This window comes from Python bivittatus, unplaced genomic scaffold (genome assembly GCF_059951505.1).
Source record: "Python bivittatus isolate LINGU-HERP-01145 unplaced genomic scaffold, Pbiv_v1 ctg000580_np1212, whole genome shotgun sequence".
In the NCBI taxonomy this organism is placed as follows: Eukaryota; Metazoa; Chordata; class Lepidosauria; order Squamata; family Pythonidae; genus Python; species Python bivittatus.
Window position 1 is genome coordinate 29,110,417 of NW_028277087.1, and position 14,774 is coordinate 29,125,190.

Here is a 14,774-nt window from a genome sequence, read left to right on the forward strand (position 1 = left end):
GTTTGAAACTACTGTACATTTGCAGTTTCTGAAATAAACCAAACCAATCAAGCTGCTTGGAATTATAGTTTGGAACAAGAAGATGCACATGCAGAAAGTTTCTGTACCAGTACAACAAGACAATTCATATGCTGTGGCACCCACCCTCAGGTACATCTTTCCCCCTGAGGTGAGACTGGCACCAACCCTGCCAGCCTTTTGGAAGGTTCTCAAAACTTGGATGTGTCATTGGGCTTGGGAATCCCAAGGAAGTATGGAGCCTGTTAAATGATTATATTGTATATAGTTAGAGTGGACTCTCCTCTGTCTTTTTATTATTGTATTTTTAAATACAGCTTTTAATTTTTTTAAATTAAAAATTATGGATATAAACTGTTTCAACTTCTTCCTTCAGGACGGCGCTATAGAGCATTATATGTTAAAACATCTAGACACTGGAACAGTTTTTTCCCTCATGCCATTGCTCTGTTAAACACTACGTGATAGTGCTTCTCCTTTTGAAAATGAACAGGTGTTGGTCCATGGCGGAAGTGTTATTTTACTGTGTAGCGTTACTGCTTATTATCATTCCTTCTTTTTGCTGTTATCCAAACGTTGTTTGTTTTTTTTTCACCGAAGATAAATTCCTTGTATATATTTTATACTTGGCCATTCAAGTATTCTGTATTCTGTAATTTTTAAATTGATTTTACTGGTAGAAGACTATGATTTTATCTGGGTTTTAACTATGTACACTGCCCAGAGTTACATTCAAGTAAGATGGGCAGCCACATAAATTTAAATAACTAAATATCAAGTTTGGCTCAGTATTGTTTACATTAACTGGACATAGCTCTCCAGATTTTCTGACAATTATTTTTGAGCAGTACTATCCTAAGATGTCCAGCAAGCCATTTCAGCCCCTGGGAGCTCTTCTGTTCATAAGGAGGAAAGTAGCAGTGATTTCTTAGCAAGTTTAGCAGAATTAAACTGGCCACCTGTGCCCTACTTGGCAACTTCATAATTGTTCAACCTGTTTATGCTTTAATCAATCATCATTCTTTATAACAACTCTGTTTTTGTGTCATTGAGTGATACACAAGAATTTAATTACCTTTCTCCCGAGGAAAACACAACATCTCTTTCAACAGCATTCCTTCATTTTTGCCAAAATAAATGAGTCACGGTTAAAATAGCTATTAGCTGTACTTCGATGCTCAACATATGGTTTCATACAATGCTACTACGTGAAAATATTCCTTGAGTGACAATTTGAAGGTGGTCCCAAACTGCTGCTCATTTCAGTATTGAGCTAGAGGAATTTCTGTTCGTGAAGAAAAGTAACTTCCCAGGCTATCAAGGATCACCCACCATATTTCTTCACATGCTCTTGGATTCCTACTGATCTGAAAGCTGATGCTCAGGAGACTTCAAAGGTTTGGAAAAAAAATGCAGGCTTTATTTCTAAAAGTCTCCAAGGCAGTGGCTTTAATATTTTTTATATAATGAAGTATTAAGGCTGTTGTATGTGAGCCTAAGTTGCTTCACATCAAATGAATTCTTGTTCATATAGCATTATTATGCAAGTGTTGTTATATGATGCAATATTAATGATTTAATATAATAGCAATACAGCAAATAATAGCAATATAGCAAATAAATAATACAGTAACACATACCATATATAGTATTACTGAAACAAAAATATTTAATTGGCAATAAAACAATACACTATTGTTGGGGATGGTAGTAGTATATTTCTAGGATTATACAAGTAATTGTATTTATTTTGTATAATGTATTAATATAAAATGTATCTACGTGGTTGTTAAGGGTTAATGCCAACTTCATGGTACATGATCAATCAATGAATATAAAAGGAATTATGTAAAGGACTAGACAACCTATGACCCACTGGGTCATTGTTTCAGAGATATTTCCTTACCTAAACAGAGAAACAGAATGACCAAGGGCAAAAAAGCAGTGGAAATGTGAGTGACTTATGACTTGCTGCCAGCTTCCCCATTGACTTTTCTTGTGGGAAGCTGGCAGAGAGCAACAGAAATTTCCCTTCCTCCCTCCCTCCCTCTTCCTCCTTCCTCCCTCCCTCTTCCTACCTACTTACCTCCCTTCCCTCCCTTCCTCTCCACATATAAGATAGGCTTGTGCTGTTTGCCATCCCCCTGCAACCCTCAGGAGAGCCCCAGTGAATTCTCTTCCTCCTCCTCCTCAGCTGACAGGTGGAACTACCTACCACGTTGCTGGGGGAAGGTGGAACAAAGGGAGCTGTGGACTGTGAGGAAAACTGCACCCCTGCTGCTCATTCTCGTATGTCCCTAAGGGCCCCCCCAAGGGAGGAAGAGGGCTCACCCGTCGACCTCCAGTGCCTCTCTGCTGGCCCTACCTCGCCAGCAGGCATCCGAGTCACTCCCTCATCCTTCCCTCAATGCCCACCACTGTTTTTTTTTTTATAAATTTTTTATTTTTTACAACAAACACAAACAAACAATAGCATAAAAAACATAAAAACCATCTTCCATTTTAAACCGTGTGTCAGCCAGTTACCAATCATTTGTGCCATCCTTTCATAGTCTTCACTCACCATTTATATAGAGTCTCATGTCATCTATCCAACACATATTTATATATTTATCAGTTATCAATTATTATTCATTTGTTACTAGTCTATAACACCAGCTTTCATAATAAGATTTGTATCATTTTTATCCATTGATTTTATATATATATATATATATATAGTAATTTATATCAATTTGTCAAGTTTCTATTATATAATTTGCTGATCTATTGCATTACTATATCTTTTCGTCCAACCATTGATAAAACAGATCCCATATCATATAAAATTGTTTGTCTTCTTGCTCTCTAATTTCAAATGTCAATTTACTCATCTCTGCACATTCCATAATTTTCTTAATAACTTCCTCCTGCATAGGTACTTTTTCATTCTTCCAATTCTTAGCAAATACAATTCTAGCCGCTGTCAAAACATTTACAATCAGATATTTCAGTTCTTTACTATATGTTTCCGGTATAATTCCTAATAAAAATGTCTCTGGTTTAAAGTCTATATGTTGTTTTGTCATTTTTTCCAGCCATGTGTGGATTTTAATCCAATATCTTTTAGCTTCTGGGCATGTCCACCACATATGGTAATATGTGCCGGGCTTCTGATGACACTTCCAACATTTATCAGACTTGTTCTTATACATTCTCGCAATCCTCGCTGGAGGTAAATGCCACCTGTAAAACATCTTATACAAGTTTTCTTTATATGCAGTTGACATTGTCATTTTATAGTTTTGAGACCATAGTTTTTGCCACTTCTCTAAATCAATTCCATGTCCAAAATTTTTCCCCCATGCAATCATTGTATCTTTAACCTGTTCTTCCTCCATCTTAAATTCTAGTAAATGTCCATAAAGTTTTTTGATCACCTTTTCATCAGTACCCATCAAAATTTTATCTAAAACAGTCAGCTCATCATAGATACCTTCTGCTTTAAAATCTTTATTGAATCTAGATTGTATTTGCAAATATGAAAACCAGTTCATTTTTATACCTTGTTCTTCCAACGCTTGCATAGTTTTAAGTTCACCCTTTTCATTCAATATCTCAGTATATTTAACTGTTTGTTCCTTTTTATATGTTATTGGATAAGAAAAGGCTTCGATAGTGGATATCCATCGTGGAACTTTTAAATAATATTGTCTTCTTGTCTTCTCCCAGTTTAAAAACAATGCCTCTCGAATATAGTGCCTTCTAAAATAGCCCTGTGTTTTCGTTCCCTTATACCATAAGAAAGCATGCCAGCCCAACAACAGGTCATGTCCCTCTAAGGTCAATAATCTATTATTTCTTAAAGTTATCCAATCCTTTACCCACATCAAATTTGTCGCCTGGTAGTATAATTCCCAGTTAGGCAAGGCAAACCCACCTCTTACTCTTGCATCTTGTAGTAATTTAAGCTTTATTCTTGCTTTTTTACCCTGCCAGATGTATTTCAATACAATTTTATTTAAATCATCAAAGAACTCTTTCCCTAGACGAATTGGAATTGTCTGGAATAGATATAATATCCTAGGCAATATATTCATCTTAATAGTGGATATTCTCCCAATCATTGATAATTGTAAATTCTCCCATTTTGTCAGATCTGTTGCAATCTGTCGTTTAAGTTTAACATAATTATCCTCCTTCAATGTACTACATCTTGGTGTAATATATATCCCTAGGTATTTAACCCTGTTTGTGACCTGTATTTCTAAAACTTCTTCCAATTCTTTCTTTTGCCTTGCTAGCATATTCTTTGTTAATATCTTTGTTTTATCTTTATTTATTTTTAAACCTGCTACTTTTCCATATTCTTCTATCTTTTCAATTAATTTAGATGCTGTTTCCAATGGGTCCTCTAGTATAAATACTAGGTCATCTGCGAAGGCTTGCAATTTGTACTCTTCCTTTTTGATCTTCATTCCTTTTATTTCTTTCTCTTCTCTTATATTCCTATTCAACACTTCTAATGTTAAGACAAACAACAAGGGCGATAGTGGACAGCCTTGTCTCGTCCCTTTTGTTATGTCTATCTGTTCTGTTAAATCTCCGTTTATCATGATTTTTGCAGTCTGCTTATAATATATTGTTTCAATGGCTTGGGTAAATTTTTTACCAAAGCCCATTTGTTCCAATTGCAGTAACATAAATCACCAATTCACGTTGTCAAAGGCTTTTTGTGCGTCTAAAAATATCAAGGCCATTTGCTTTTCAGGGTGTGCCTCATAGTATTCCAGTGTGTCCAGAATTACTCTCATGTTGTCTTTAATTTGTCTCTTTGGCAAAAATCCGTTTTGATTGGCATGGATAAAATTATTTAAATATCTTTTTAGTCTTTCTGCCAATATTGAAGCAAAAATTTTATAATCTGAATTTAGTAGAGATATAGGTCTGTAATTTTTAACCTGTTGTGGGTCAGTGTCCTCCTTTGGTATAAGTGTGATATATGCTTCAGTCCATGTTTTGGGTATCCTCTTCTTTGTCATAACCTCATTCATAACTTCCAATAGTTGGAGGCTCAGTATATCCTGGAAGGTTTTGTAGAATTCCACTGGCAGTCCATCTGGACCTGGAGCTTTCCCAACATTCTGCTTTTTTAGAGCTTCTGTTAGTTCCATCATAGTTATATTCCCCTCTAACATTATTTCAATGTCTTTAGGTATCTGAGGTAATTTCGCTTTCTGTAAATATTGTCTTACTTCTTCTTCTTGTACATTCTCTTGGTAATACAATTTTCCATAGTAATCTTGTATAATTTTTTTCTTGTCCTCATTACCAAAGCAGATCTGTCCTTCTTCATTTATCAATTGATTAATCCTTTTTGATTCTCTCTCCTTTCTCAGTTTATAAGCTAGCCATCTACCTGGTTTATTTGCATCTTCAAAGTAATTCTGTTTAGCACTTCTGATTTTTTGTGCTAGTTCCTCCTTTTCCATTAATCCCATTTTATGTTTAATTAAATCCATTTTAGCTTTAATGTCTTTTTTTTTGCGGGGATTTCTGTAACTCTTCTTCCAGTTTTTTATGGTCATCCTCCAATAGTTTAAAAGTCTTTTTCTGCATTATGTTTCTTTTCCTTGTATAATCTATTATTAAACCTCTTGTATAAGCCTTCATTGTATCCCAAAGATTCTGTAATGATGTATCCTCTTTTTTATTTTCATTAAAAAAGAAGGTAAGTTCTTTCTCTATTTTTTGTTTGAAATCTTTTTCTTTTAGTATCCTATTATTTAAAGTCCATCTAGATCTCTTCCATTGTCCTTTTCAAATAACTACCATTGGGTTGTGGTCGGCCCAAATACTTGTTTGTATTTCAATTTCTCGAATGTTAGCAAATAAGTCTGCTGACATCCATACCATATCAATTCTAGACCAAGATGCATGTCTGTCTGAATAAAAAGTATATTGTTTATTTGCCGGATTTCTTTCTCTCCATGCATAATGCCCACCACTGTTAAAGAGATTTCAGTTTTTGGCTTTGGTTCCAAAGCAGCCAATCGTCGTTCACCAGTTGGGCCTTGCTGCCAGCCGATTGGGCGCAGGGGCCAGAAGGTAGGTGGCTGTGGCTGGCTGGCTGGCTGGCTGGCTTCCTTCTTTCCTTCTTTCCTTCTTTCCTACCTACCTACCTACCTACCTACCTACCATATAGGCTTGCTCTATTTGCCCTCTCCTTACAACCCTCAGATGAGCCCAGGTGAAGCTTTCTGCTTCTCCTCCTCGACTGACCCATGGAACTGCCTGCTACACTGCTGTGTGGAGGTGGAACAAAGGGGGCTGCTGACCATGAAGAAAACTGTACCCCTGCTCCCATTCCAGAGTGTCCCCAAGAACCCACTCGAGGGAGGAAGAGGGCTCACCCATCAACCACTGATGCCCCCCAGCCAGCCCTACCTCACCAGAAGGCATCAAGTCACTCCCTCAATGCCCACTGCCATTACAAGATTTCAAATTTCTGCCTCATTTCCAAAGCAGCCAATCACTGCTCACCTTTCGGGCCTTGCTGCCAGCTGATTGGGTGCAGGGGACAAAGGGAGTTAGGATAGAGGTCAGGGATACACCTATAATGATCATGTGACCTGGGCTGACCGCAGTGGCATTGCAATGCAGCAGTGCTGAAGCGGCCACACATTTCCCAAATTTCAATCCCATGGGAGTAATGGGTCCTATATTTTGAACACATTCTGTAAGTTAGCCCATTTGAGGTACATTGGTTCAAAAACTGTTGCCCCATGATGCCTTGTTTCACCCAGTTGAAGGAGTTTTAGTAATATATAGATAGAAACCAGCCCATTTAATTAATTAAACATATAATTGCATTATTTAAATGGAATAATATTGTCATAACAATAATTAACATCATCTGATATGACATAATGAGTGAAATCCAACTGCACATCCTCTTTAAAGTTCCTAGACCCTCCCAAAGTTGCTCTGGAAAGTTAAGGCACTGTGGTGATTTTGGGACTCTGGAGGAAGGGAAAGGGAAGGAAGAAGATAGGAAGAATGCAGTATGAGACTAGAAACCTGCTCATGTAATATTGGATATAGCATAAGGATTATAATTACATTTAAATAAGAGTTTAATTGTATAATAAAAACTTGGCAACTCATACAGCAACCAAGCAATGAACTGAGTAGAGTTCATGCATGGGCCTATTATTGAGTCATGATGGGTGTCCTGAATGGAACCATCATTTACATGTATCAATGCATAGTAAAGTTTCTCTCAACACTTAAGTCCCAGCTCAGGTTGGAGCCTAAGCACAGACTATGGAAGCCTGAGAAAATGATAAGAACAAGTAGACAACACCATATACATTTAAACTCTCATGTTGTATTAACATAGGGTGGGAAGGCCTGTTCTTCAAGCTTTTTAAGGATAGTTCCTAAAATACCTATATTTTAATTTGAGCTATAAGTCAAGATGTAGCAGTCCAAAAGGAAGGTAGACCAGGAAAAAAAAATCTTATTCTGATTAAATTTCCTTTTATATTTCTTGCTTAGCCTGCACCGTTAAGTGAAATAGAAATCATAGCATTCTTTCAGCTAGGCCTGATAAAGATCTGTATCCACCTTGCTGATGGTTGTTCTCTTCTTCTCTTTCCTTCTACCTTTCCCAGCATTAGAACTATTTCTGGAGACCTAGGTCTTCACATAATATGTCCAAAGTAGGATAATTTGAGCCTGGTCATTTATGCCTCAAGTGAGAACTCTGGGTTGATTTGTTCAATGATCCATTGATTTGTTTTCTTGGCTGGCCATGGTATTCTCAGGAGTCTTCTCCAACAGCAAGTTCAAAAGTGTCAATACTCTTCTATCCTGCTTCTTCTGTAATGTTTGTCATTTACAGGGAGCAAAAATAATATAAATGATATCAAAAATGGCATTATCATTGTTGTCAAAGACTTTTCTTTCCATATCCTTTGACATTTACTATACTTGGAAAATGGAAATGGCCCTAAGATGAAAAAACAAGAAGTGTCATATGCCAAAAATAGACAGTGTGGTGCTCATGAGTACATCTATGCCAGCAAACACCTACCTTGGTACCTGCAGCCTACAAGCCTTCCTGCTCCATCTGACTTTAGACAGATAGGGAACTGGTGCGTTGAAAAGCAAGTATCAGCTTCTAGTATCATAAAGGTCTCCCTGGAACAGTAAAGAACATCCTGATAGGTTGTGACTGGCCATACCCTTTTATCTGCCATTTTTTAAACAGACATCTCCCAGAGCAGCTACTTTTTGAGTATTCCACCACAATCTCAAACTGACAGATGTGTCCCCCCCACCATCCAAAAGTTTATTCCTGTCCTGTGTGGAAGGAATAAGCAGAAGCATGTGGATACATGACATAAACAATATTAAAGGATTAACATAAAGATTGGATTCACACATCATAATAAACCAAATGTTCCTAAAAATTCTGGGGGAAGTCTCAGAGCTATCATTTTAATAAAATTTTGAAGTGGGATTATAAATTGTGTTAAGAGATTGTCTAGTTATTGTTAAAAATTTGAGTGGATCTAGTACTAAATCCTGGTTGAGGTCTAAAGGTAAAAGAGAGGGAGAGCAAACATATACCCAAATGTGTCTTACAATGTAGAAGGCATAATCTGTAACATTGCAATGACAACTGTTTCTCTGACATGTCATATATTTGTTTAGTGGCTGTGTGTGTATGTGTATATGTTTGTAATTTCCACATCCAAATAAGTGACCATGTGAATTTATCTGGGATTCAGCTAATGATAAGTCAATATTTAAAAGCAGTTTATTGATTGAGTGTTGGTAATAGACTAGGAATGGATAATGGATGCATTCCAAAACTTATTTCTAAATTGCCCAACTGTTTATCATTATTAATTTGCTAAAAATATGTACCTAATTTTATATTGTTTTCAGAATTTTCAAATCATAAGATAAATCCTACTCTCAAAGCACAACAGACATGCAAAAATATATAGCCTGTATATTGTTATGTGTTTTGTGTCAAATTACTTCCAAAAATATAATTTCACATGGAAGATCAAGAGAAATAACAGTGAAGAACAGCATTTTAATGACTTGAAAACTATTTCCTAAGTTTTAGAAAATACTTACATTAATTAAAATAGTTTTTTCTCCCCAACCCTTGATTTAAATATAGTTTTTCTGATTGTGTGGAATCTAGTTACAGTATTCTCACTACCATCAACAGAAAGCTGTTGCCAGCAGGATATCATAATTCCTTCTCCACTGTTCAGTCCTTCTCCCAAATTTCCTCCCTTAAGCCTTCAGAGATGTTTGGTACTGAGGCCCGCAGAGAGATAGAATAAGGGAATATTGCCTCCCTTCCCATTCTATAGCTGATGTCTTCCAGCTAATAGAGTCCAGCACTATATACAGTCCAAAAGTAAACATGCAGTGCACGCCACTGAACAAGATGTATTAGATGATGGAGTAGAAACCAAAGAAGAAAATATAATGGAATTAAGTTTCATGTTTTACTTGGAGCTAAATAGAAAATCCTGCTTTATCTCTGTCTCTCTTTTTTCAGCAATCAAGCTCTGGGGATCTGAGGACCCTTAGGAAAGGGTTATCCCCATACCACTCTGAGTCTCAGCTGTCGTCATTGCCGCAGTATCAGGATGCCATGCAAAATGTAAGATACACGCAGAAGTCCACTCATTCTCATTCTGTTGGTGAGAGTCTTAGATTTATATAGAAGAGGAGCCAGAACTCAACTGAAGAATGTTCATTTCTGGAAGATTGTTAAGTAAAAGCAGGAGATAGAGAATTTGTGCATCTATTGCCATGTGCTAAATAGTATATATGGGAAATTAAGAAAGTACTTTGTACCCTGGAAGAAAATCAGCTGGAATATAGCATCAGAGATCTCCCCAAATCTTCCATTCTTAAACCAACAGCTTAAGAACATAATAGCTATTGATGAGAGCAAAATCCTTTAACATAATAACTGGATTTACATGGCACAAAGAAATAGTATTGTTTGTTTTTGTATTGGCTTCATCCATTGTGTTTTGTATACATTGTGTATTGTATATAATAGTCTATGGCTAAATTTATTGTGCAAACCCTGCCATTTATCATTTATTCAACAGACCATAATTAAACAACCATATACCATGATCAATGAACAATGTTTTACTTACGTTCTTGCTTTCTATTTAGACTGACAGTTTTTTTCTTAGCCCATAAATCCATTTAATTCTGTTTCAGAGTTTACCAGAGAATCTTAAGGTATATATTTTGATATCCCCTGGGCATTTACTGCTTATATCCATAAGTCAGTAATTAGATGTCTTCAAATTTCTACCTCCTAAATATCTAGGACCTTTGGAATCTTGTACTATTAGAATAGAATTGCTGATAAAAGATTACACAGTAGAAACTAATTGTCAAATTTCTTACTTTCACACAATATGAGAAGTAATCAAAATTATGCAGTTATACGTCCATGGAACCAGTTTGCCAGGTTATTGGTCATTAGAACATCTTGAAATGAAATAATTTTCATAATTCAAAAAAATAATTTTTGAATTAAAAGGAACTGTAATAAAGGAAACATATTTGTCTAAATATTAGGATAAATCTGTAATGATAAGAGTTTTGACACTGAAACAGTCTGCTGTGGGCAATGGTGAGTTTGGCTTTACTAGGGACACTTTCTGGTCACCTCTTAGTGATATTCTAGTTGTATTTTGCATACAATTTGGCTTGATGGCCTTAAAGGATACCCATATAACCTGGTTTACACATTATGTTAAACCAAATTTTAACCTTGGTTTATTGAACAAGCCATAGTGTTTCACACATAATTCTAAGCCATAATATGTGGGTTCACACATCACAAAAATACCATAGAGATCTATTTATAGCATATGTATACTATAGTATTAAAATATGGTATATCAACTACAGTTACTTGAATAAACTACAGTTGGCAAAGTTTACATAACACATTCAACTATAAACTATGGATTATAGACTACAGTATCTGGATCCACACAATATGTTCAGCCATAAACCATATCATTGTGTAACACAGTAACTGGGTCTGTTGCTTAGTGTTATGTCTGAATGAGGCCTGTCTGCAAAACGTATCATCTACTCACTGAACTAGGTTCAACTTTGGAAGATTAAAACAACTTTGTTGTAATTTCTGTGCAGAGTGATACTTATACCATGTATCTGTTACTTTAATGGTTATAATCAAATGTTTACGTCCATGGATCCAGTTTGCTTTTTAATCCATTGAATATCTTCCTAAAAATGAGGGAAGGCCAGCTGTATCTTCCAAATTTCTAATACCTGGCTTTCTAGAAGCTTATTGATACTGTCCTTTTGCTTCAAGGATGAATGAATCCTTATTCATTCATCTGAGCCAGATGCCTATTCGATGAGCTTTTTAAAATATGCCAAATAGTTACTTGTAGAAGTTCAGGTTATATATAGAAAGAAATATTTAGTACCAGGAGAAGTATATGGTATGTAAGAAGTAAGTGAAATGTTTGGTGGATTGCAAAATACCAAATTTGAAAATATGTTTGAAATTGTAAATACTGTGTTCCTACTTATCCCAAGAAGAGAAATTTGCTTATGTACTAGGACATCCATTAATATGTTTATGTTTCCTCTTACACCTTCTCTCTTTCGTATTCTGAGAAAGGTTTAAGTGTGTGAAGGAGAAATTCCATAATTCCTTCAGAGAATGAATAATCATATCCTTATTTGTATCTCTTATTCTCTCTCTTTCTGATCTTTATTTTCTTAACATAACAAACATATACTTATAGTATTAATCTGTGGGGGCAATTTCTAGTAAAAGGCTATCAGATCTGGGTTGCAAAGATATAGATGCCCACTAGATGGCAGCAAAGAGTATATATTTACTGCCTTCTAATAGCTATTTTTGCACTCCTGATTAGGTAGTTGTAGTATGCACCAAATGCCTGCTTTCTATTTGTTGAGGAAATGCGTTAACAATTTTGAAAACTAGCATTGGTCTGTAAGGGAAGGTTAGGATGACCAAGTAATCTGACACAAACAAACAGATTGACCCAAGTTGCTTTGGTCATAATGAAGAAGCTGATTATGTCTGTCTGTCTATCTATCTTATTATATTGCAGAGAAGGTGAATTGTTTCCCCGACATGCTCACTTAGTGAAATGCATTGTGGGGACTTTTTAATTGTTAGGAATGAGCCAGCCATGCTAGTTTTCTATGCAGCAAAGATAATTTGTTCATGTGTTTTAATACTACAGGTTGAGCCATAGAGAAAAGAGAAGCCAAACGTTATTCCAAGATCAGAACCTTGCATCTACAAATAAACAGACCCACAAGACCACTATTACTCATACAAAGCCATAGACCAGACAGGAAATCTGGTATAATCTTTCCTGCCTAGGAATACCTAAGGAGAAACTAGAGTGGATGCTTTTAGAGTCAGGTGCTTTTAGAGATCCAGGAATGCTTCTCTGCTAGAACCACAGAGTACTATTTTGGTAGCACACTGGTCATCCACATGAGACGCTTAGGATTTCCAGTTCTTTTCCAGATGGCTCTTAGCAAGTATGGAGATGTGGTCACTACAACTGCATTAAGTGGTTCTTCTGATTTTGGTGACTGTGCAAATTGTCCCTAAATATGCCTCAAGACCTAATGATGAATTAGAATCTTCATAGCAATCTGGATCCAATCCTATTTTTTAACATTGTAACAAAACATCCTGATATGATTACATGGCACTTCCCCATCTTTCAGGTTCCCTTTCTATGACTGAATACATGAGAAGAGTCAGATAGCTTAATGAAATAATTGAGAAGAGCCCAGATTACAGTGGTATATATTTCTACTGCAGGTGCAAGGAATTAAACTGGTAGCTCTAGAAAGGGAAATATTGTAGCCTTGTCCTCCAAGGCAGCAGAGAACAAGCTCATTCCCTCCTCTGTATAACAACCCTCAGCTATGTGAAGAGTGCTGTCATATCTCCCATCTGCAGACAAATCACACTCAATTTCTTTAATGGTTCTTCATAGGAGAGTATTCAGTCCCTTTTCTCACCATCTTGGTAGCCCTCCTCTGAACTTGCTCCAGTTTGCCGATGTTCTGTTTAGACTGTGGCCCCAAACTGGACACGGTATTCCAAATGGGACCCAACTAAAGCAGAGTAGAGTGGGACAATTATTTCTTATGATCAGGTTTTGTGCTCCTGCTAATACATCTCAAGTTAACATTGTCTTTTTAATAGCTGCATCACACAGGGTATAGGACTTTACATTTCTCCTTGTTAAATTTCATCCTATTCATTTTGGCCCAATCCATTAAATTAGTAGCTCTTGTCGAAAAAAGGAGGTAATATTAGTCTGGCATCACTTGTGTCTGAGAAACCTATGCTGGCTCCAGTTAATTGTAGCATTCCTATCTAAGTGCTCACAAAATACATTATTTTGTAATCTGCTTGAGAATCTTACCTAGTATAGTCACCAAACTGATGTTCTGTAATTTCCTGAACCTTCCTTCACTCTTTTGAAGATAGGTACAACATTTGTTCTCCTACAGTTTTCTGAGGTCTTCTTAATTCTCCAGTTGTCAAAGTTTACAGTTAGTGGTTCTGCAATCACCTCCATTAGTTCTTTCAGTGCCCTAGGAGGTAATTCAGAATGTTTCGATCTAGTCTTGTGTAGTGTGTAAGTTTTTTGGGTTGTCCCATGGATTTTGTGTGCATTACACATTGCTTTTGATTAACTGATATATGGTGTTCTGAATAATAAGTGCACAGCAGACAAATCAGTAGTTCCCTTTAAAGTACTACAAATTCCATAAGCCACAGCAAGCATGCCTCTATGCCGTGATTATGAGGGTTGTAGCCCAAATACATTTGGAATGTACTAGGTTCCTTTCATTGCAAGAAGAGGGTTACTCTTTCCATTTTCTACTCCAAGGTATCAAAAAGTCTTAGGCTGTCCTAGTGCCAAATGCTGCTTGCCTTTGCAGATGTGTAACACAAGCAGGTGGAACAGATTGCATTTTGCATAATGCTGGTTAGTTTTTGCTGGCTTTGAGCATAGCTTGGAATGTGGAATATTCAATTCACTGGTTGCACAAATCAGTAGTGCCTGGTGTCAGTGGGTGACTAATGTGTAACAGCACCTTTTTGGAGAAAAGAGAAAACAGCGAGAATTAAACACAACAGAAAAGAATGTAATGCTGTTGTGAGGTTGATTACACTGAGAGCCTATTGAACAATGAATAACATCAAAAGCAGGTCTTTTAAAGCAGCAGTAACAGAGAGGAAGAGAAAAGGAAATGTGGATAAAGGCAGAATCAGTTTCCAACTTTGAAACTTCTCATTTCAGTGGAAAACAACTGAGCCCAAGCATCCTAGAAAGAGTCAGATTTTACATTTTGGTTAGAATTGTCAGACATAGTAATACATTCTAAAACCAAGGTCTTACCAATAGAAGCGAATATATGTAGCTCAGAGTTGAACTGTGGAGTCCTTGGGGTTCTCTGAGCTTGGCTGTTTTCTTGCAAATGTTTCGTTACCCGACTAGCACTGAAGATGTTCCTAGCCGGGTAACGAAACGTTGGCAAGAAAACAGCCAAGCTCAGAGAACCCCAAGGACTCCACCAAGGTTTTAATCGTACTTCAGAGCAGTGGGATGCCCATTCCGTGAGTTTCCCTGGAGAGGCAAGTTTATCTTGTAGTTATTTGCCTG

At 36.6% G+C, this 14,774-nt stretch overlaps 1 protein-coding gene across 2 annotated transcripts in view; it reads left to right on the forward strand.

Moving 5' to 3' along the window:
- CCDC85C (coiled-coil domain containing 85C) overlaps window positions 1-14,774 on the forward strand; it is a 186,755-nt gene that overhangs the window by 139,296 nt on the left and 32,685 nt on the right. The window contains exon 4 of one of the 2 annotated variants that reach the window (XM_088149860.1): window positions 9,590-9,694. The exons of the other annotated variant lie outside the window; for it this stretch is intronic. Within the exon in view, the coding sequence (XP_088005986.1) occupies window positions 9,590-9,694 (105 nt within the window). The remainder of the gene's footprint in view (window positions 1-9,589; window positions 9,695-14,774) is intronic. 2 annotated transcript variants of the gene reach the window in all.